Source organism: Bufo bufo, chromosome 11, assembly GCF_905171765.1.
Source record: "Bufo bufo chromosome 11, aBufBuf1.1, whole genome shotgun sequence".
Lineage (NCBI taxonomy): Eukaryota > Metazoa > Chordata > Amphibia > Anura > Bufonidae > Bufo > Bufo bufo.
In genome coordinates, this window is record NC_053399.1 from 10,386,501 (window position 1) to 10,411,605 (window position 25,105).

At 46.3% G+C, this 25,105-nt stretch overlaps 1 protein-coding gene across 2 annotated transcripts in view; it reads right to left on the reverse strand.

Moving 5' to 3' along the window:
* The window catches only part of LOC120982178 (B2 bradykinin receptor-like), a 50,730-nt gene extending 38,111 nt beyond the window's left edge, over positions 1-12,619 (reverse strand). Inside the window, exons 1-2 of one of the 2 annotated variants that reach the window (XM_040412159.1) lie at positions 12,528-12,619; positions 3,830-3,976 (exon numbers count right to left, since the gene is read on the reverse strand). In XM_040412159.1, the coding sequence (XP_040268093.1) occupies positions 3,830-3,852 (23 nt within the window). In that variant the 5' untranslated portion in view covers positions 3,853-3,976; positions 12,528-12,619. Of the gene's footprint in view, positions 1-2,443; positions 2,563-3,829; positions 3,977-12,527 lie in introns of those variants that run through there. The other variant, XR_005774856.1, reaches the window with a different exon arrangement.
* Between the last annotated feature and the right edge of the window lie 12,486 nt (positions 12,620-25,105).

A 25,105-nucleotide genomic window follows, 5' to 3' on the forward strand; every position in this document is an offset into this window, starting at 1 on the left:
AAACACTTACCTTTCCATGTGGTCTCAGTAGACTGAGGTAGTGGTCGCCACGCAGGGACCCTCATACAGGCGGCGGCTGTGACCTGGCACGTGGGCTCATACAGTTCAATCAGAATGTAAACTAAAACCAACACGAAAACATCTGCAACTTCCTGATTACAGGATTACATTGTTATCAATGTGTTACCCTTTTCAAGATCTCTGCTTGCTGTTAGTGAGTGAGGAATTTTTTTTTTCTTTTTACATCTAGTGGCTCAAGACCTGTACAGTCCTAATGCCGTCTAGAAAATCCTATATGCTGAACACTAAAGACTCCAGGCTGATGCACTTCACCTGCACTGATACATTGTAGCAAACCATCAGCGCAGAAGAGAGACATTTGAGCTGCTGCTGTGCTTTACTCATAGGGGATTGTGTTCACCAGATGCAGCTGAAACAAACCCTCCGCTGTGAGGCATTAGGTCTGTTCAGGTTTTCACCTTCTGAATGCAAATGAAATAAACCCACATTCTCTGAGTGCAAGCGGAGATCTTCAAAATGGTAAAGAACTGGAACACAAAGTGCAAAGTACTTTAGAAAGTTGCGGAACTTTTTATTCTAATCCGATTCATGGCTGGCTCCTACATGACGTGGTTGCTTCTGCTGGGGGGCCACAGATGGTACATATTACTGCCTGTGGTGTGACATATTACACCGTAACATCCACCTCCCCTGCTGCGCAGGAGTCGCAGAATTCAGTGAATTTTTATGCTCTGGCCAGTTTTTAAAGAGCTACGATGCCATAAACCAAAGCCTAAATATGGGACAGACTCATACATGCAGCTTGTCTTAAAGGGGCACAGAGGGTCGGAACCCCCCAACATACAGGGGATATTCCCGGTGGAAGTTGTGGCTGGTCATACGCGTCTCCCCTGCGGCCACATTACATGCAGGTCAAAGGACAACCGTGTAATAGTGGTCTCCAATCTGTGGCAAAACTACAACCTCCAGCTGTCAGGGCATGGCGGGGGTTGTAGTTTCACCACAGCTGGAGCGCCAGAGGTTGCCGATCCCTGCTCTAGCGCATAGACCAGAGCGAGGCACGAGGTCCCAAGGAGTCCTTCTGGAATACATTGGGTCAATGAGATGCAGACTACACTATTCCATGCTTCCGTAAAACAAAAAATATACTGTAGGGGGGCACCTAGCCTTTCTGCTGCCTGAGGCGAAAACTGAAATGGCGCCCCCTCCCTCTCCAATGCCAGTTTCTTAACCTAAACCCTTCCCTTTCTTAACCTGCCCCGACCTGGGGCTGCCTGAGGCGATCGCCTCACCTGGCCTCATTGGTGGTGCACCCCGGGAATACGATACATTATCTTTTTTTTCCAACCAGGTCCTATGGGCGACGCGTATAACAGTGGAATACACTGCAGCCCCCCATCACTGGTACGCACAGGGATATTCTCTCCGTCAATGTACGGACAGAAGTCAAAAATGGAGTCTTAGGCTACTTTCACACCGGCGTTTTTACTTTCCGTTTGCGAGATCCGTTCAGGGCTCAGCGGTCCAAAATGGATCAGTTTTGCCCTAATGCATTCTGAATAGAAAAGGATCTGCTCAGAAAGCATCAGTTCCGTCTCCGTTCCGCTCTGGAGGCCGCCTGCAGCGATTTGGTGTCAATCTGATGAAACTGAGCCAAACGGCTCCGTCCTGACACACAATGTAAGTCAATGGGGACGGATCCGTTTTCTCTGACACAATCTGGCACAATATAAAACGGATCCGTCCTCCATCGACTTTCAATGGTGTTCATGACAGATCCGTCTTGGCCGTGTTACAGATAATACAAACGGATCCGATCTGAACGGATGCAGACGGCTGTATTATCTGAACGGATCCGTCCATGACGGATCCGCACAAAACGCGAGTGTGAAAGTAGCATCGAAACATATCACAACCAGCTTGATAGGTGTGACACGTGCAGGCATCCAACAACCAGAATACAGAAAAAAAAACATCTTGTCGTGGTAATTCTCGAAATAGTCAAAATGCTAAAAACGCCGTGTTCTGCGTGTTATCCATACAACTAACATATGGCGCGGTGAAATAAAATTGTAATACCTCATAATGTCATTAAAAAAAAAATATGGTAGTGAGGAGCATATTATTTTCTGATGGCATTTAATAAACAACATAAAATAAAAACAAACAAATAAAAAAAATGAAAATGTAAAGAATACAAAGTAACAAAACAAATGAAAGTGTAAAGGATACAAAGTAAAGCAACATTAAAAAGTATTATAAGCCCCAAATGGAAACTCTACTCTACAGAGGACGGAGCGGACGGTTATGGATCGCTGCCAGAAAATATAACTTAACATTTTCTCTCTTTCTACTTTGAAACGACTCATTTTTTTAAAATAATAAATTGTACTGAGCAAAACAGTGGAAATGACTTCCTTACCGTGTGGTGCGGTCCCCAGGGGTCTGCTCCTGGACGCCGAGGTCTTCTGGCTGCTGCTGCTGCTGCTGTGGGTTTGGAGTGTTTGTGTCGGTGGAGATGTGAGCACGGTATTATACACAGAGAACTGTTATCATCACACCCCTGACTGGAGGCCAGAGGAGGGGCCACAGTGGCTCCAGAACCCCGGCTCTAGGCTGCACCAGAACCTCAGACATATATAGAGACCCTCCGCCTGCACACTCCTACATGTGTCCTCTCTATATAGAGAGCACAGATCCCCCCTTCATATAGTAAATTCCCTCCGCTCTGTTCAGCCATTTAAAGGTTTGCACTAATCGTACTCAGTCAGAGGTTTGTCTCTTCACGACTGTACGGTGCGGCTGTCCAAACCATGGTGGCCGATGGAGGGACATACGACCAGATCCGTCCATCAGAATCCTCCTCTAACCATTAGAAAGGGCATCTGTCAGCAGAATTGCACCTATGAAACTGCCGCGTCCTCTGCACTTCGATTGACAGGACCAGGCAGTGTACACGACGTCATCACACCTGGTCCTGTCAATGGAAGTGCGGCAGCTGCAGAGAGAGCAGAGCCTCTAGGTGCAATGGTAACGCCCCCGTTGCTCCTAGAGGCTCATTTGCATAAATTAAAACAGCATTTTTTCCCAGCCATGCAGACACATATGAACAGGGGACCAACACAGATGCCTTCAGCTGCCGAGTGCACATGGAGCAGGTCATAGGTACAAATCTGCTGACAGATGGTCTGGTCGCGTGCCCCTCCATTAGTGGCCATGTTCCAGACAGCAGCACCATACAGTCCGAGGTCTGACATCCGATATAATGACATCGATATCACAATATAGAAGTCACTTTGCATTGGGGTCCAGGAGCTGGTCTCCTATAACTAGAATGGCCGCCACAACAGAGATGGTCGCCCTGGAAAAGAGCCACTTTTTATAACAAGGCAGGATTAGAAAGCAGCGCCACTCTTGTACCTATGACTGTGTCTGGTATTGCAGCTCAACCTTAGTCAAAGGATGGCTGCAATACCAGACATGGCCACATGGACTGGCGTGGCACCATCTCCTGATAAAAAGCCCTTTACCAGCGGCTAAAAAGATGGGGCCCCCAATAATGGCACCAGCTTCTAATGTCCAGGAGAGAAGGGTCCGGTGTTGGTGTCCCTCTGCATGCCCCTTCTATAACCCTCAAGGATTATAATTGCAACCAGGACTTTGTCTTCTCTTCTCATGGACCAGACAGCAGCCTTTATGGTAACAACCCCTGTGGGCAATGCTCCCATTAATGGTTGATATCCAGGAACCCAAGGGGACAACCCAAGGACTAAGGTGTAGAACATTATATATATATATATATATATACCTCAGAAGGATGCAGTTTTCCATACACTCAGGCAGTCTTTATAAAATTCCTTGAATCTGAAATGTGCAGGTTCTGCGAGTCCGATAGTCTGAAACATGGTTGTGGAGCAGAACCTCCTGATCATCTGGAACTGGAGGATGAAAACTCCTACGATCAAGAAAAACAGTATTAGTAAAAAAGGATTGTGTTTATTTGGGTCCCACATGGAAGTGCAGGTTGTTGGAATAACCAGCAGGAGGAGGGAATGTGGAGATGGCAGAGGACAGCATGTAGGACCCTTCCTCTTGTTAGGACTTCTGCTTCATGGCTGTCTAGCGAGGTGGAATTTAATCTGGAGGTCACAATCCATCAGTAATTGTGAGCCATTGGCATCCCTTTAAGTGGTGGTCCTGCCAGTCTAATGGGCCCAGAGTAGTGGGTGTAGTAATTAGAGGGTCTGACTACACAAATCATGGTCCCTTGGTGGTGAGGGTCAAATAGGGATCACAGAATTATGGCCACTCAAAGTGGAGGAACCTTAATAATGGGGGGGGGGGGGGGATACAAAGGGAGCGAGAGAAGACCATACAAATCATAACCTCTCCATATCCTCACCTCGAGACAGCGGTGGCCAGGGTTACATCGGGCACCAGTATACACCAGAGAGGCAGACTATGGAGCTGCAGTGTGAGGTCCAGCTCTGGTAGGTCCCATCCCCTTTGATATTTATTGGGTGTCCGGAACATGTTCAGGACTCCCCTCCCTAAATAAACGCCATTGATATATATATATTTTTTTTTAAAAAGGGTGGGAAATGCGTTATGAAAAAGTTCAGGGAGCGGGTCAATTCCAGTTATGTTAATGAAGATCACATTTTAATCTTTACTATAACCCACCCCAACCTGCTCACCTCCCAGTCTGCAGTATAACCAGCACCCTCATGTGAGCCCGAACCCGCTGAATGGGGTGCACTATGGACGGACGCTGCTTGAACCCCTTTGTCTTCTTCTCTTTGCCTAAAAAAATCAGCTTACAACAGCCAGTTCCCAATGTAAAATATAAGAAAAATAACTGGATCGCACATCCTCAATACTGTGCTTTTATCTAATAACTGCTTCTCAGCGCAATTTATGGTATACCTACCCCTATGCTGCGCGCTGTGCATGAGGCATTAGTATACAATGCAGCATAGGGGTAGGTATACGTTCAGAAGTAGTTATTAGATAAAAGCACAGGATTGAGGATGTGCGATCCAGTTCTTTTTCTTATATTTTACACAGCCAGTTCCTAATGTACATAAATGATGTGGGGGAGGGGGTTACTAATAATTACTATGGTATGTGAGTCACAGCACGTCTGATGAGCACCATAAGGTCAATCTCTCAATCTGGGAAATATAATAAATATACAATAACCAACAAAATTACCTACAAACTGAATCTACATAAAAAAAGTTGAGTCACTTATACCAGAGGAGTCACTGTGTATGTACACGTTACTTATCCTGTATCTGTTTTATTTTAATTTTAAAAATATAAGAAATAAATAAATGCAGAAATCACACCAAAACTAAACACAAAAGCCAAACCAAAAATACAGGAGATAATGTTCCTCAGCGCGGTACAGACACCGGTCCAGCCCAACACTCGCTCCCCCATAGAACACCAACTATATACAGTATTTACAATTTCAATATCAATGTACTAACCTTCCTGATGCAGTCGCACCTACCTACACACAGCAATATACTGAAAACTTACAATAAAAAGTACAGAAATCCCACACACCAATACCCCAATTAAACACACACATTATTATTTTTTGGGGCCCAGAGCTGATCCCACATCCCATGCCCCCAGTACATGATAACAGACGTCCATGAACCAGCCCAGAATTTCTCATATACCCCAAAAGTCCATGGAACCCTAGAACCCTTCCCCCATTTACCTACCACCCAACCTAACACTACACCCAACAACTCAAGTTATAAAATATATACATCACTATACTACATACCAATATATACATATAGACATATAAACTTAAATACATGGCAGACCACCCACAGTGAGGCATTTCAGCCACACACAACCATTAAAGCCCAAGTTCGGCGCCTGCAAGCCCTATGTCCTCTTACAGCCACCAAAACAAAAATCTAGAGTGTCAGCATCAGCCCACCACCAGGAAGGGAGACAACAGGCTAGGGTACCCTAAAGGCAAAACCCCTCCAGAGGAGAGAGGCTCTACCCGCCCCCAACCTCTCGTACTCCAGAGAGCGCACCCTCACCAGGTCTCCAAGAATGTTCCTAACCACCTCATCTACGGGGAGGATTTTGCACTGCAAACGTGTAGTACCTGACCACTGAGCTGACTAGGAATAAAGTGCAGCGGTCCTTACCACCCAGGTGTCTGAATGCTCCATAAGCCCATTCCGCATAGGAAAGAGTGACCAGCCTAGGCCAGCCGATGGAGGTCCCCACCCTGGTGTAAACCTCTGTGTTAAAGGGACAATGAAGCAGGATGTGGTCCATGCTCTCCAGCACGCCACCGCACTCCTCCCAGGGACACTCTGTCCTCAGAGCTCCTACACTTCAGATTGTCCGTCACGCACAGTTTCCCATGGAAGCAGCGCCAAGTGAAGTCAAAAAACTTCAAAGGGATCCTAATGGAATTCAAAAGCCGTAACCCGACCCCCAGACCTAGTCTTGGACAGTCCCTGGGGGCCAGAGGTTTCTGGAAATGGGTCAACAGAACCCTCTGGTCAAGGAGTTTCCTTGACCGAGTCCTGATTTCCCACATCCCCAGACCCCACCGACGTAATACCTTCAGAACCAGGGCAGCATAAGCCGGGAGATGCCCATGTGGTGTGTGGAGATCCTTCACTTGCCCCCCTGTCTCCCATTTCTGGAAGAAAGGCCGAAACCATCACCAACAGGAGGCTACCCACGGAGGAGCTCTCTCTTTCCAGAGGCTTGCGAGATTAATCTTAATAAAGATGTTCACCAGGAACACCACATGGTTGACCATACCCAACCCTCCTAACCTCCTCATACGGTAAGTAACCTCCCTCCTGACAAGGTTCAGTCTATTTCCCCATAACATCTGGAAGAACAGACTGTAGACCAGAGTCCAGAAAGGTTCTGGCAAGACGCACACACTGCACAGATATAACAGCAAAGGGATCAGGTAGGTTTTGATAATGCCCTTTCACTGAGGGTCAAAGACCAACCCTTCCACTGGTCCATCTTCTGAGCACAGCACTAAAAATACTGCGGCCTGCAACAGGTTCTGGGGAGCAAACTTCACCAACCGATTAAATAGTACTTTCGCCAGAATCTTTCTGTCCACACCGAGGAGCGCTATGGGACGCCAATTCTCAATGTGGAATGGATCTTTACCCATTGACCGAATGATCAGGGCCGACCTCCTCATTGACTTTGGTAGAGTACCCGAGGAGAGACACTTATTGAATACCTCAGTCAAGAGGGGAACTAAGGTGTCCTTAAAGGTCTTATAAAACTCAGATTTTAAGCCATCCGTACCTGGCGATTTTTTGGGAGCAAGCCCCTCAATCAGCAGACTGACTTTCCCTTTCTGCATCATTTCAGTCAAAACGTCAAGAGAGGGGTCTGCCCCTGGTTCAGGAACAGTTTCAGCCAGGAAAGCCGATATCTTATCACGACCAAGATCCCTCTTCGCCATGAGATATGAGTAAAAGGATCTGACGACTTCCAAGATCCTTGATCTGCACCTTCTCAGGGAACCCGTACTATTAATCAGTCCTGACACAATCTCACTACTCACTGACATCCTGCAGTTTCTGTAAGGGTCGGGCAAGCGGTATTTCCCGTAATCCCTCTCAAAAACCAAAGATGCGCGTCTATCGTACTGACACCTCATAAACAAAGACTTCACTCTGGAGTAGTGTTGAGCGAGCATGCTCGGCACATCGCAGTGTTCTGCCGAATACCTCGTGTGCTCGAACGCTATGCTCGAGTCTGTATTTAAATCTAATTTAGCCTCTATTTTTGAAAAGTTTCAACCTTCTACATTAGAGACAAGGACTTTAACCACTTAGTTATAAAGCTGAATGATAAACTGTCTCAGAAAAACCTCATAGTAGTTTGTCATGTAGTAAGTATTCCTATACAGCAGAAGTATAATTTCATATTTCACTGCAGGTTAACACGTACCTGTATAGCGTAGTGGTTAAGGTTCTTGGCTCCAATGTAGAAAGTTAGGAGTTCAAATCCTGGCAGAAACTTTTCAGACAAAGGCTCCATAGAGAGAGCTGAAACGTTGCTGCTAGATGGGTTAATAAACCATCCACTTTTTTCATCATAATTTTCTGGAGTGCTGCCTTCTTTTCTTCTATATATGCATTTGGGACCTTGGTCACAGGCCCCTGAAAGGATTTGCACCCGCATTTAATGTGTGCTGCTTTTTTCTTTTTATATATATATATATATATATATATATATATATACACATATATACAGTCATGTGAAAAAATTAGGACACCCTTTGAAAGCATGTGGTTTTTTGTAACATTTTTAATAAATGGTTATTTCATCTCCGTTTCAACAATACAGAGAGATTAAAGTAATCCAACTAAACAAAGAAAACTGAAGAAAAGTCTTTTCAAGATCTTCTGTAAATGTCATTCTACAAAAATGCCTATTCTAACTGAGGAAAAAGATAGGACACCCTCACATGTATTCCCTCTTAAATTGGCTCAGATCTCACACAGGTATATCACACCAGGTGCACATAATTAGTAGATCGTTACTCTGCATGTTGAATGAGGCTTGCCCTATTTAAACCTCAGACATTTAGTTTGGTGTGCTCCTGACTGTTGAAGTGAGAGTGAGCACCATGGTGAGAGCAAAAGAGCTGTCAGAGGACTTCAGAAAAAAGATTGTAGCAGCCTATGAGTCTGGGAAGGGATTTAAAAAGATCTCAAAAGATTTTGAAATCAGCCATTCCACTGTCCGGAAGATAGTCTACAAGTGGAGGGCTTTCAAAACAACTGCCAACATGCCCAGGACTGGTCGCCCCAGCAAGTTCACCCCAAGAGCAGACCGCAAGATGCTAAAAGAGGTATCCAAAAACCCTAAAGTGTCATCTCGAGAACTACAGCAGGCTCTGGCTACTGTTGATGTAGAAGTACATGCCTCTACAATCAGAAAGAGACTGTACAAGTTTAACTTGCATGGGAGGTGTGCAAGGAGGAAACCTTTGCTTTCCAAGAGAAACATCGAGGCCAGACTGACATTTGCCAGCGAAAAAGTTGACAAAGACCAGGACTTCTGGAATAATGTTCTTTGGACAGATGAGTCCAAAATTGAATTATTTGGACACAACAGCAGAGGACATGTTTGGCGTAAACCAAACACAGCATTCCAAGAAAAGAACCTCATACCAACTGTGAAGCATGGAGGTGGAAGTGTCATGGTTTGGGGCTGCTTTGCTGCAGCAGGACCTGGTCAGCTCACCATCATAGAATCCACGATGAATTCTACTGTGTATCAGAAGGTGCTTGAAGAACATGTGAGACCATCAGTTAGAAAATTAAAGCTGAAGCGGAACTGGACCATGCAACATGACAATGACCCAAAATATACTAGTAAATCAACCAAAGATTGGCTGAAAAAGAAGAAATGGAGAGTCCTGGAATGGCCAAGTCAAAGTCCAGATTTGAATCCCATTGAGATGCTGTGGGGTGACTTGAAAAGGGCTGTACGTGCAAGAAACCCCTCAAACATCTCACAGCTGAAAAAGTTCTGCATTGAGGAGTGGGGTAAAATTTCCTCAGACCGATGTCGAAGACTGGTAGATGGCTACAAGAACCGTCTCACTGCAGTTATTTCAGCCAAAGGAGGTAACACTCGCTATTAGGGGCAAGGGTGTCCTATCTTTTTCCTCAGTTAGAATAGGCATTTTTGTAGAATGACATTTACAGAAGATCTTGAAAAGACTTTTCTTCAGTTTTCTTTGTTTAGTCGGATTACTTTAATCTCTCTGTATTGTTGAAACGGAGATGAAATAACCATTTATTAAAAATGTTACAAAAAACCACATGCTTTCAAAGGGTGTCCTAATTTTTTCACAAGACTGTATATATATATATATATATATATATATATATATATATATATATATATAAAAAGTTTTTAGCTATAATATATTTACATATATTATTAGATATTTAAAATATATAATATAATATATGTAAATATATTATGGTTAAAAACATCAGTAGTAGTTTCCCACATATTATGCATTCATATATATCAGAAGTATGATGCCACCATACAGTTGCAAGAAAAAGTATGTGAACCCTTTGGAACGATATGGATTTCTGCACAAATTGGTCATAAAATGTGACCTGATCTTCATCTAAGTCACAACAATAGACAATCACAGTCTGCTTACACTAATAACACACAAATAATTAAATGTTACCATGTTTTTATTGAACACACCATGTAAACATTCCCAGTGCAGGTGGAAAAAGTATGTGAACCCCTAGACTAATGACATCTCCAAGAGCTAATTGGAGTGAGGTGTCAGCCAACTGGAGTCCAATCAATGAGATGAGATTGGAGGTGTTGGTTACAGCTGCCCTGCCCTATAAAAAACACACACCAGTTCTGGGTTTGCTTTTCACTAGAAGCATCGCCTGATGTGAATGATGCCTCGCACAAAAGAGCTCTTAGAAGACCGACAATTAAGTAATTGTTGACTTGCATAAAGCTGGAAAGGGTTAAAAAAGTATCTCCAAAAGCCTTGCTGTTCATCAGTCCACGGTAAGACAAATTGTCTATAAATGGAGAAAGTTCAGCACTGCTGCTACTCTCCCTAGGAGTGGCCGTCCTGTAAAGATGACTGCAAGAGCACAGCGCAGACTGCTCAATGAGGTGAAGAAGAATCCTAGAGTGTCAGCTAAAGACTTACAAAAGTCTCTGGCATATGCTAACATGGGTCTTCTAACATGACAACGACCCAAAGCACACAGCCAGGATAACCAAAGAGTGGCTCCGTAAGAAGCATATCAAGGTTCTGGAGTGGCCTAGCCAGTCTCCAGTCCTAAATCCAATAGAGCATCTTTGGAGGGAGATGAAACTCTGTGTTGCTCAGCAACAGCCCGGGACCCTGACAGATCTAGAGATCATCTGTGTGGATGAGTGGGCCACAATCCATGTTGCAGTGTGTGCAAACCTGGTCAAGAACTACAGGAAACGTCTGACCTCTGTAATTGCAAACAAAGGCTTCTGTACCAAATATTAACACTGATTTTCTCTGATGTTCGAATACTTATGTTCAGCAACGCAAGACAAATACATTTTTAAAAAATCATACAATGTGATTTCCTGATTATTATTATTTTTTTATTCTGTTTTTAGAGTGGGAATGCACCTACAATGTGAATTTCAGACCCCTCCATGATTTCTAAGTGGGAGAACTTGAAAAATCACAGGGTGTTCAAACGTTTCTGCCGGGATTTAAACTCACAACCTTCTACATTAGAGCCAAGAACTTTAACCACTACGCTATACAGCTACATGTTAACCTGCACTAAAATATAAAAATGATACTTCTGCTGTATAGGAATACTTACTACATGGTAAACTACTATGAGGTTTTTCTGACATCGTTTATCATTCAGCTTTATAGCTGAGTGGTTAAAGTCCTTGCCTCTAATGTATAAGGTTGTGAGTTCAAATCCCAGCAGAAACTTTTCATAAATAGAGGCTAAATTAGATTTAAATACACTGGGTGTCCCCAAGCACTGACTGCATATATGGACATAGCTATATATGGAGTCAAAGCATAGACTCCTAAGCCGCAGACTCACACTGGGATATTCCTTCACTGTACAGTGATCTTATGCATAGACCTCAGTGGGACCCGGCACCCTTCCCTCTTCAGAGCAGGGGGTGCCTGGTTTAATGCTCGGTTTCTCCCATTGACTTCCATTGTGCTCGGGTGCTCTCTAGAGTACCCGAGCATCGCAAAGTGTTCTACACGAGCACCCGAGCACTTGTGCTCGATCAACACTACTCTGTAGATCTCCTCACAGCTACCGCCAGTCAAGACAAGACGTTCGAGTTTCCTCCTTAGTACCTGATACAGGCGGAACCTACTCAGACTCCTGTGGCTCGAGAAAGAATCTCCCCACCCTTTCCTTGAATATCTCCCACCACTCAGACTAAGGCTACTTTCACACTAGCGTTCGGAGCGGATCCGTCTGATGTTTCATCAGACGGATCCGCTCCTATAATGCAGACGTTCGCATCCGTTCAGAACGGATGCGTCTGCATTAAAACTTAGAAAATTTTCTAAGTGTGAAAGTAGCCTGAGCGGATCTGTTCAGACTTTACATTGAAAGTCAATGGGGAACGGATCCGCTTGAAGATTGAGCCATATTGTGTCATCTTCAAGCGGATCCGTCCCCATTGACTTACATTTTTAAGTGTGGACGGATCCGCTCGCCTCCGCACGGCCAGGCGGACACCCGAACGCTGCAAGCAGCGTTCAGGTGTCCGCTCACTGAGCGGAGCGGAGGCTGAACGCTGGCAGGCGGATGCATTCTCAGTGGATCCGCCTCCACTGAGAATGCATTGGGGCCAGACGGATGCGTTCGGGGCCGCTCGTGAGCCCCTTCAAACGGTGCGCACGAGCGGACACCCGAACGCTAGTGTGAAAGTAGCCTTACTGCTGCAGAGATCCAGCAATGGTACCTGGCTCTGAATGAAATCCTCAAAGGACTGTCTTATCTCCGCTTCGTCCAAGAGAGATGAATTGAGCCTCCGGTAGCATCTTCCCATCCGGGGGATCTCTGTAACATTCAGAGAAAACAAAATCAAACAGTGGTCAGAGAACTCCACCTCCACAGCAGAGACAGCTTAGGAGATGGCTTCCTCCTTTAAATAAAAACTATCTATTCTAGACCTACAACTACCCCTATGATAGGTGAACCTCGGGTGGCCTGGGGTGTGCCGGATGTGGACATCCACCAGGCGAGCCTCACTAGCTATACTATTGAGCACGACACTGTCATAAGTCAGCTTGTCCCTGGAACCTCCCCTATCCTGGGGCCTTGTGACAGTATTGAAGTCCCCTCCAAAGACCACCTGCCGACTTGTAAAATGATAGGGCTTGATCCTCATAAAAGAGACAGTTCCGGTCCCACCAGAGATGTTAATTAGACAAAGTTCTTGTCCCTTCATGAGGACATCTAAGATCAGACACCTCCCCATTTCTAATTCAATAACCCGTCGGCATTCTACCGGTGCGGTAAAAAGGACCAGCTTCAACCCGGCTAAAAAATAATGGCCGGAAATCTAGCCGTATCTGACTTAATGCTGGCAACATTAATGGACACAAGCGACAACAGAGTGGGTGCCGCCATCATGGGTGATTGAATTAGATGTCTTTTTTTCCCCACTGCCCATGCCATCCTTTCCATCAGATGATGGCTTACCCCTTTTCAAAGAAACAGACGTGTCCATCTCACCTCCATCCTTGTGCTCTGACTCCAGGCCAGCCCCCACCCCTGAGGACATATTTTCCCCAGGAGGAGGCTCGGCATCCCCCGCAGGCCCCGGTGTTACCAAAACTCCCAGAACCTCTCCCCCGGCTCCATCCCCAAAGAAGGGGAGGTGTCACCATTGGCTTGGAACCGGTTTGAGAGACTAATCAGAGGAGGGTTGGTTGTACCTTCCTTTGGCATCTGGCGGGTGGGAGAAGACCTTAAATCTCCCTTTTTCCCTATACGTTTTTTACCCTGCTTTTTCTCTTGCCATCCCCCACTTTTCCCGTCCGTACTTTTGTCATGAGGAGATATTGAGGAGATGGCACCTTCCTCTTCCTGGATCCCCCTAATTTTCTCATCCAGTTCACTATCCCTTCGGCCTCAGCAGTAGCAACAGCCTCAGGGGTGATATCAGAGGTTGTCCCAGTTTCCACAGTTGCCCGAGGTTCCCGAGACTAGCCCATCTCCCTCTCCCTTTGGCGTTTTTCCTGACACCTCAGTTGGGCAGGCATCTTTTGCTTACTTTTCCTCCCTGGCCCCTCTGTTGCTTCACTTCTGCCAGCCTCTCCCCCAGTAGAATTGGCCTCACGGCTTTCTCCCTCCGGGGTATTGACCGCATTGGCAAAGGAATGAGGGCAGCGACTGAATGGGTGACCTAAGTCACCACACAGGTGACACCTAATCTCCACACATGATGCAGCGAGGTGACCTATCTCCCCACACAGCGCGTACTTCTGTACAGTGCAGTTAGCACTGAAGTGCGTGGGGCTGTCGCACCTTTGACAGAGCTTTGGCTGATCCTGGTAGAAAATCTGGATGCGATCCCTTCCAAGGAAGGTTGCAGATGGTAGGTGGGTAACCGTGTTTCCTGAAAGCTTAAGTTTTACCATAAACGTCCAGGCCCCAGACTAGATGCCATATTCATCCCTGTTCTTCTTGGGAACCTCCACCACCTCCCTATATCGGCCAAGCCACGTCATGATGTCAATACACGAGAGTGACTCGTTATGGGTTAAAACTGTCACCCTCTTGACGTTGTTCTGACGAGACACTTCATGGACGGCAAAGTCTCGCCAGCTGGGCTCGTTCCTTGCCACCTCATAGTTAGACCAGAAGAGCTCAAGCCCCTCTGGCCGAACAAAGCTGACATCGAACTCGGGGGCCCCGTAGGGATATCAATGCATTGATGTCAGTCGCCTTGAAGCCCATCTTTAGCAGGAGCCCAACTACTTCTGATCTTGAAGGACATGTATCACTGCCCCTCCTCCTCAGATGGACCACATTCCTACGGAGACTTACCTACCCAGCTGGTGGGAGAGACCATGCGGTCCCTTCTCCTTTCCTCTTGGAAGGCTGAGAGGCCGTGCTTCTCTATCCAGAAGGATAGATCAACCTCCCTACTCTCTACATTGATTGTTCTCTCCCCTCTCTTTAGAGCCTCCAAAAGACGCCACTGCAAAACACCAGTGATGGCCAGTTCGCAGTGTTTGCCCGTGAACACATGCAGGCTGCCATCTTGACTCACAAGACTCGCAATGCACAGGTAAGCCCTTACCTGTGACGGGAGCCGGTCTGAAACAAATGCGGTCACCGGGAGCAGGCAGTTCCGAGAACAGCCTGATGAAGGCCCCCGGCGGCTGTTCTCGGAACTGCCTGCTCCCGGTGACCGCATTTGATTTCAGACTGGCTCTCGGCACAGGCACAGGAAAGGGCTTACCTGTGCATCGCCGGACTTGTGAGACTTACCACCAGGATGTCCAGCAAGGACAGTATCGTGATGTTCCTTGAACACCTTGTATCGCAGGCCCTCAGGAACAAACAACCTCCCTGGGGGACAAGAACCAGGAGCCCCCTCCTGGGCTCCCAACACCTCCATCTCCAATTCAGGGTATAGAGCGGAGACCACCACCCCATCCGCTAAAATCGGCGCAGGATCCTCTGAATCACCTCCCCCAGGAAAGCTGCGAGACAAGGCATCTGCCTTGACGTTCTTGACCCCTGGGCGAAAGGTAACCACAAAATTGAACCTGGTAAAAAACAGTGACCATCTGGCCTGCCTAGGGTTCAGACGCTTGGCAGATTGCAGGTAAGCCAAATTCTTATGGTCTGTATATACCGTAACGGGGTGAGACACCCCCTCCAACCAGTGACGCCATTCCTCAAAGGCCAACTTGATAGCCAACAACTCCCTATCTCCAACATCATAGTTCCTCTCGGCGACCGAGAGCTTCTTGGAGAAGAAGGCACACGGGACCCACTTGCCAGGGGATGAACCCTGTGACAACACCGCACCAACCCCCACCTCTGATGCATCAACCTCCACTACAAATGGCTGAGACACATCCGGCTGCACCAGAATGGGAGCAGACGCAAAACGCTCCTTAATAGCCGAAAAGGCCTGCAATGCCTTATCCGACCAGACAGAGACGTCGGCGCCCTTCTTGGTCATATCAGTGAGAGGTTTTACTATGGTAGAATAGTTCGAAATACATTTTCTATAATAATTCGTAAACCCCAAGAACCGCATCAAGGCTTTCTGATTCTCTGGTCGGTCCCATTCCAGAACCGCCCGGACCGTCTCGGGTTCCATACGAAAACCGGAATCAGAAAGCAGATATCCCAAGAACGGAAGCTCTTGCACCGCAAACAAACATTTCTCCAATTTGGCATATAACTTATTCTCCCGAAGGATCGTCAAAACCTGTCTCACATGATCCTGATGGGTCTTCAGATCAGGAGAATAAATTAAAATGTCATCCAAATAAACCACCACGAATCTCCCCATCAAATGATGAAAAATGTCATTGACGAATCGCTGAAATACCGCTGGCGCATTCGTCAACCCAAAAGGCATAACCAGGTTCTCAAAATGACCCTCGTGCGTATTGAAGGCCGTTTTCCACTCATCCCCTTCCTTGATTCTGATCAGATTGTAGGCCCCTCTCAAATCCAACTTGGAGAACACCTTGGCTCCAACAATCTGATCAAAAGGATCAGAGATCAAAGGCAAGGTATATGGATCCCGGACTGTAATACGGTTCAATTCCCGGAAATCCAAACACGGTCTCAGTGATCCATCCTTTTTCTTTACAAATTACAGACCTACTGCCACTGGAGACTTAGATGGTCTAATATGACCTTTTGCCAAACTCTCGGCAATATACTTTCGCATGACCTCTCTTTCGGGTTGAGAAAGGTTGTAAAGCCGAGACTTTGGCAACTTAGCCCCCGGAATGAGATTAACTGGACAATCATAGTCACGATGAGGGTGCAATTCCTGAGCCCCACCCTCCGAAAAGACATCCGCAAAATCTGAGAGATACTGAGGTAAAGCCGTAATGGACACACCAGAGACAGATGTGCCAAGACAATTATCTGAACAAAACTCACTCCAACCGATGATTTTCGCTTGCCAGTCTATAATTGGGTTATGTCTAGTCAACCATGGCAACCCCAAAACTATAGGAGCTGGCAAATCCTTCAAGACAAAACAAGAAATAATTTCAGCATGTGAATCACCCACCCTTAAGTAAATACCATAAACAATGTGAGTAAGGCTTCTTTGAGAAAGAGGGGAAGAATCCATTGCAAAAACACGAATCTCGTTCTCTAAAGTGCAAGTACTTAGTCCTAGATTTTGAAGGAAAAGAAAGTCAATTAGGTTTACCCCAGCACCACAATCAAGGAACACCTCAACAAAAACATTTCTTGACTCCAGCGCCACCATAGCTGGAAGGAGAAAACGGGAACTGCAGGGAGCTTGCATACCTGCCTGCTCCACCACACCATTAATGCTACCAAGTGTCAGTGAAGTTTTTTTTTTCTTTTTCTCTTCCACCTGTGGTTTAACATAAGGACAAGCAAAAACAAAATGACCCCTCTTTCCACAATCGTAACATAGTTTGTGAAATTTCCTAAAGTCTCTACTATCAGAATGGCAAGAAACCTGACCCAATTGCATGGGCTTTTCCGCTACCCCCGCGTTACCTGTAACATCACCCGGGGAGGCAGTAGAGACGAACCCACTCACAGAAGGGATACCTTGCGCAGGGGGAGCCCTATACCTCTCTCTGATATGTCTATCTAGATGTACTGCTAAAGACATGGCGTTCTCCAAAGAGTCCGGGTATTCATGAAAAGCAAGGGCCTCCTTCAATCTTTCAGATAACCCCTGACAAAACTGAATACGTAACGTGGGATCATTCCACTCTGATTCAGTAGCCCATCTCCTAAACTCAACACAGTAAGCCTCTGCAGTATGTTCCCTCTGAAACAAATTACGTAATCTCGACTCCACCATCGAGACCCGATCTGGGTCATCGTAGATTAATCCCAGAGCCTTAAAAAATTCCTCCACCGACCGGAGCGCCCGAGAACCAGGTGGCAGAGAAAAGGCCCAGGATTGTGCGTCCCCTTTAAGCAGAGAAATAACTATACCTATCCTCTGACTCTCATCACCTGACGACGATGGACGCAGCCGAAAATACAATTTGCAGGACTCTAAAACGGATAAAGTCATCCGTACCCCCTGAAAATCGATCAGGAAGAGCCACTTTAGGCTCCACACAAACTTGACCTCCTCCTGATGCCAGAGCACTTCGACACCGTGCGACCGAACCTCGCAGCTCCGCAACCTCTAGGGATAGCCCCTGCATGCGGTCAATTAATGCTTCAAATGACGCCATCACAAAACCGCTGAGCAATGACAGTCAAAGTTTTGGGCGGATTATAATGTCACGGCGGACGTGCACTCAGACTAACAGATAAACCACCAAGCAGGCTCTGAGCGAGAGGCAGGGGAAGGGTCACCTCCTAGCTAATCCCTGACCTCTCTCCCTGCACTGCTCAGCCCACATGCAGACCTTGGTGGTAGGTATGATGTGTCCCCGTGCCTAGGCTGAAACAGCTTAAATTCCCTGAGATGGTGAAAAGGGGAAATAGGAGCAGCCTGCTCGCACAGAACCTGGATGGGAGAGATGACACAAAACAACCAAACTTGAAACCACACTTATCTTTCTGAGCTGGAGTAGACAACCTTCCTTCCTAGCTTGCAAGACCAAAGTGATTCCTATAATCCGCTCAGAGCACTGGGCTGGAGTGCTATTTAAACTAATGACCCCACCCAGTGCACCTGATGAGAGGCGGATCCAGCACGGCAACAAAACACTAAACTCGTGCTGCTATTCTGGCCGACCTCCGCACATTGTCAGGGCGGGGCATGACACTATTCTGCTGGTGCAGTCACTGTGTACATACATTACTTATCCTGTACTGATCCTGAGTTACATCCTGTATTATCATCCAGAGCTGCACTCACTATTCTGCTGGTGCAGTCACTGTGCATATACATTACTTATCCTGTACTGATCCTGAGTTACATCCTGTATTATACTCCAGAGCTGCACTCACTATTCTGCTGGTGCAGTCACTGTGTACATACATTACTTATCCTGTACTGATCAGGAGTTACATCCTATATTATACTCCAGAGCTGCACTCACTATTCTGCTGGTGCAGTCACTGTGTACATACATTACTTATCCTGTACTGATCTCGAGTTACATCCTGTATTATACTCCAGAGCTGCACTCACTATTCTGCTGGTACAGTCACTGTGTACATACAATACCTATCCTGTACTGATCCTGAGTCACATCCTGTATTATACTCCAGAGCTGCACTCACTATTCTGCTGGTGGAGTCACTGTGTACATACATTACTTATCCTGTACTAATCCTGAGTCACATCCTGTATTATACTCCAGAGCTGCACTCACTATTCTGCTGGTGCAGTCACTGTGTACATACATTACTTATCCTGTACTGATCCTGAGTTACATCCTGTATTATACTCCAGAGCTGCACTCACTATTCTGCTGGTGCAGTCACTGTGTACATACATTACTTATCCTGTACTGATCCTGAGTTGCATCCTGTATTATACTCCAGAGCTGCACTCACAATTCTGCTGGTGCAGTCACTGTGTACATACATTACTTATCCTGTACTGATCCTGAGTTACATCCTGTATTATCATCCAGAGCTGCACTCACTATTCTGCTGGTGCAGTCACTGTGTACATACATTACTTATCCTGTACTGATCCTGAGTTACATCCTGTTATACTCCAGAGCTGCACTCACTATTCTGCTGGTGCAATCACTGTGTACATACATTACTTATCCTGTACTGATCCTGAGTTACATCCTGTATTATACTCCAGAGCGGCACTCACTATTCTGCTGGTGCAGTCACTGTGTACATACATTACTTACCCTGTACTGATCCTGAGTAACATCTTATATTATACTCCAGAGCTGCACTCACTATTCTACTGTTAGTTTCGGAAACAGTCAACAGGCTTGCTGTCAAACACCCCTACCATGTTGGCTAACCTATGTGGTGGAGGGGGCAGTTATTGTTTCTTACATCAGGTGACTGATTACATTTCCTGGAATGTGAATCCGGTAACCAGTAAAATAATAAGAAGTCATTGAGAACATTTTCCCTCAGACAGGACACTGTTCACACTATGCAGACGGCGTCTCCTGTTCAGCAGTATTGCTGGAAGTGTCCTAACAGCCCCAGCAGGAGACATGAGCCCAGTCATTTCCATATGTGGGGACAGCAACAAACAAGGCGTCTGTGTGATAAGTTCCCCAAACAGAAGAGGACCCCAATAAACGCCCCCGGCCGGCCCCCGATGCTGCACTCCACCTCTTCTCTGGATGTTCTGTGGCTGAACGCGCGGCTGCCTGCAGGTTCTTGGCACAGACCATGAATATTGTCATTCATTACAAATTACAGCCTCCGCAGGAATGCAGACCCGGAATAGTTGTAATTTCTGACCATTTGACTTTCCTGTGATGATAAATCCCAGAGGACTATTCATGAATTTCTCCGTGATCTCACTCATCCATCCAAACCCCCCCAAAAAAGACTCTTGAAGGGAACGTCCAGCCTGAACGCCATTTTCCTTTTCTATGAAATAGAAGCGAATTCATTAAAGTCGGAGGTCCACCGCACCTACATAGTCAGACTGCGATGATAAAATTCTGCCCGTCTCCTTCCGCCAATAGCAGGAGTTTTCTGCAGGCTGCCATGCATCGAGCTCGACCATAACACAGTATGCAGTAAAAGGGTCATACCATTATTTTTATGGGTTTTCCATGGGGTGGGGACAGTATTCCTGTATCTTGGCCAGTGAGGCAATTAATCCCAGTTTGCTTGGTGGTCTAGGATAGTGAGGTGATTTATGCAATTCTACCAGGTGGTCTAGAGCAGTGGGGTGATTAATATCAGTCTACCCAGTGGTCTAGAGGAATGAGGTAATTAATATCAGTCTACCTGGTGGTCTAGGGTGGTGAGGTGATTAATATCAGTCTACCTGGTGGTCTAGAGGAATGAGGTAATTAATATCAGTCTACCTGGTGGTCTAGGGTGGTGAGGTGATTAATATCAGTCTACCTGGTGGTCTCAGGTAGTGAGGTGATTAATATCAGTCTACCTGGTGGTCTAGAGCAATGAGGTAATTAATATCAGTCTACCTGGTGGTCTAGGGTGGTGAGGTGATTAATATCAGTCTACCTGGTGGTTTAGAGCAATGAGGTGATTAATATCAGTCTACCTGGTGGTCTAGGGAAGTGAGGGGATTGATATTAATCACCTCACTTCCCTAGACCACCAGGTAGACTGATATTAATAACCTCACTTCCCTAGACCACCAGGTAGACTGATATTAATCCCTTCACTTCCCTAGACCACCAGGTAGACTGATATTAATCCCCTCACTTCCCTAGACCACCAGGTAGACTGATATTAATCACCTCACTTCCCTAGACCACCAGGTAGACATATTAATAACCTCACTTCCCTAGACCACCAGGTAGACTGATATTAATCCCCTCACTTCCCTAGACCACCAGGTAGACTGATATTAATCACCTCACTTCCCTAGACCACCAGGTAGACTGACATTAGTCTACCTGGTGGTCTAGGGAAGTGAGGTGATTAATCTTGGTCTACCTAGTGGTCTAAGACCGCGAGGTGATTAATCTCAGGCTACCTGGTGGTCTAGAGCAGTGAAGAGGTTAATTAAGAAATCCCTGGCAGTCTAGAGAAGTCCGAGCTGCTCTCCACTCTGGTTTACAGAAGGGGGTCCAGGAGAAGACCCTCTCTGATGCCTATACAACCTGGCAGGGCGGACCTTTCTGTATCTGACTTAGGCTACTTTCACACTAGCGCTTGATCGGATCCGTTCAGTACGGATGCGTCTGCATTAATAACTTAGAAAAATTTCTAAGTGCGAAAGTAGCCTGAGCGGATCCGTTCAGACTTTCAATGTAAAGTCAATGGGGGACGGATCCGCTTGAAGATTGAGCCATATGGTGTCATCTTCAAGCGGATCCGTTCCCATTGACTTACATTGTAAGTCTGGACGGATCCGCACGCCTCCGCACGGCCAGGCGGACACCCGAACGCTGCAAGCAGCGTTCAGCTGTCCGCCTGGCCGTGCGGAGGCGAGCGGAGCGGAGGCTGAACGCCGCCAGACTGATGCAGTCTGAGCTGATCCGCATCCATTCAGACTGCATCAGGGCTGGACGGAAGCGTTCTGCTCCGCTCGTGAGCCCCTTCAAACGGAGCTCACAGGCGGACAGCAGAACGCTAGTGTGAAAGTAGCCTTACAGAGATAGACCACTACCATGACGACTGGACGCGACTCCTCATCCTGGACACGTTCCCATCGGATTCCTTGTGTTTTGTTTGCAGGAAATCCTGGACATGATGTAAACCTGGTTCACAGTTCAGTCTGTGGGTATAACATCTCGGTAGTCGCAGACTACCACCCTAAAGCATAGCCTTTATTATACAGGTGAAACTCCAAAAATGTGAATATCCTGCAAAAGTCCATTTATTTCAGTAATGCAACTTAAAATTTGAATTTTGTGAAAAGGTTCAATATTCTAGGCTCAAAGTGTCACCCTCTAGTCAGATAATTAGTCCATACCCCCTGAGCAAAGGGGACCTCAAAATTGTAGGGTTTCATAAGCTGTAAGCCATAATCATCCAAATTATACCAAATAAAGGCCTGAAATATCTCGCTTTGCCTGTAATGAGTCTCATATGTTAGCTTCACCTTTTAAGCTGCATTACTGAAATAAATGGACTTTGGATGATATTCAAATTTTTGGAGTTTCACCTGTATACCGGCTCTTTATAGGGCATATGACCAAATTCATCGAGATAGCCGTGCCACTGAACCCTACCTGGCCTCATCACATAAACTAACAGAAGCGCTCCCAGTAAGAGACTGTGTTCAGATCATGTGATCGGACTCAGATCTTGTGACCAGTCATGTGACCTCATACGCACGACGGCGGGAGGAATAAGAGCGCGCCCGTACCAGCTAGCCTGCGCTCTGCACTGCGCCCTCTGGCCGACAGTGACGCAGCACTGCCATATACAGTGCCCCATCTATGCACAGTTACTCTAAGGCCTTTTCAATAGATGGTTCAGCAAAAACGGAACGGATACGGATGCATTTCCGTATGTGTTCCGTTTTTTTTTGCGGACCCATTGACTTTAATGGAGCCACAGAACGTGAATTGCGGCCAAATATAGGACATGTTCTATCTTTCAACGGAACGGAAAAACGGAAATACGGAAACGGAATGCATAGGGAACACATTCAGTTTTTTTTGCGGAACCATTGAAATGAATGGTTCTGTATACGGACCGTATACGGAACACTAAAAAACGGCCCGTACACTCGCAAAAAAAATGTTCGTGTGAACTAGGCCTAAGGGGCAATTATGATCATCAATTGGGTTTATCTATTGCATTTTCAGATCTAATTGTCTGATCTGATCCCGTTATGTCGATCTTGTCCCCTGATGAGCCCAATTACAGCCTGGGTGAAACGCGTCGGGACGATGACGCCATGAATCAACGCAGCGTATTTTTGCCATAACAGCAACTCTTTATTTATTAGTATACAGGATCGGCTTATTACAGGACCGGCTCATTACAGGACCGGCTCATTACAGGATCGGCTCATTACAGGATCGGCTTCTGAACCTGGATTTTTTAGTTACTTTATTATTCTTCTGTGCACGTTGTTGCTTTCTTTTCTTTCGGAATACTACATTGTGCCACTAACCTTCCTAGTAATGGCCTTTCTGGTCAGCATCTATTAGCCGGTAGCATCTCCTCCCATTCAGGGCGTTCAGGAGGTTCCCGATACGGGATCGCCAGCTCTAGGCTCAGAGCCCGCAGTATAATATACTTGGCCCACACCTGCCTACTGTTGTCCCGAAGTGTTGAGGATAGATTTCTTATTTATTTATTTATTTTTCATTCATTTTTAAGAGTTTATTGGGGTTTCTGTTTGAATGGTATATAATAAAGGCTATGTTTTAGGGTGGCAGTCTGTGACTACCATGATGTAAACCTGCAAAGAACAAGCAATGCTAGTAATAGAAATCTCTGCACCGCGATAAACGCGTGAGGATGTGAAACGCAGGGCCCCCAGAGGCCTCTACAGATGGAAGATGCACACGTGTGCCAAATTGCTGTACTATTAAAGGGTTAACACCCGACCCTCATCCCCACAGGTATGTCAGGATCTGCGTCAGACCATCCAGGGCCTCCTGAGTACCGCACTCACACCATAGAAATGCATTTCCTACTGCAGCCAGCAGAGGGCGCCCTTGTGGTGCATGGTCAGCAGGTTGTCGCTTGACGTGGTCCATCATTCTCTGACTACATCACAAAGCCTCTTCTCCTACACCTGGGGACATAGTGAGGAGAGCCCGGCAGGGGCCCAGGGGCCACCAACAAGCCCCTCTGCCCTGGCCTAAGGCTTCAGCTCAGCGGTGATACATTGTGATCCATGTTTCGCCTGTTATCATTTTCAGCACTGTGAAATCCATCTCCTTTTTCCTCATAGGTCCACGCGTTGTGATCTCCCTCATGCTTTACACTGCAGCTTTGCTAAGCTGGAAGTCAGCACCTGGAGATGCGATTTCTACTGCAGCAGATCCAAGGGGCTAGACCACCAGTGAGGAAAAGGAGGCTAATAAGGGGGGAGCTTGGACATCCGCTCCGAGCCAAACAGGTACCATGAGCTGGATCTCGCTTAGGCCTCTTGCCCACGACCGTATGGCTTTTTCAGTATTTTGCGGATGACGTCCGTGTGCATTCCGTATTTTGCGGAACGGAACAGCTGGCCCCTGAGAGAACAGTACTATCCTTGTCCGTTATGCGGACAATAATAGGACATGTCCTCTCTTTGAATGGAACAGAAAAACGGAAATGGAAGGCATACGGAGTACCTTCAGGGTTTTTTTGCGGATCCATTGAAATGAATGGTTCCGTATACGAAGCGCAAAAAACGGAACGGAAAACCGTTTGTGTGCAAGAGGCTTTAAAAGGGATTGTCCATTTTAGACCATCCTTTTTTTGTTATCGCCATAATACGGTATGGGTGTTACACCCAGGATACAGACAATGAATCACAATATGAAAGCAAGCAGAGATCTTAAAAAAAAAGTTTGAAACAAACATTTCCCCTTTAACTGCACACGTTGTCCGGCTGTGTCGTACGATGTTGTCTTTTTCGAGCCTTATAATGACTTTCGCATCTGACTGTGGTGAAGGAATGTTTATATAGCCGAGGACACAATAGAGGGAGGAAGTCCTGCCCAGCTGTGAAGGACAGTGTGAAAGCGACTAAGTATCCATGTGGATGTAGGGATCGT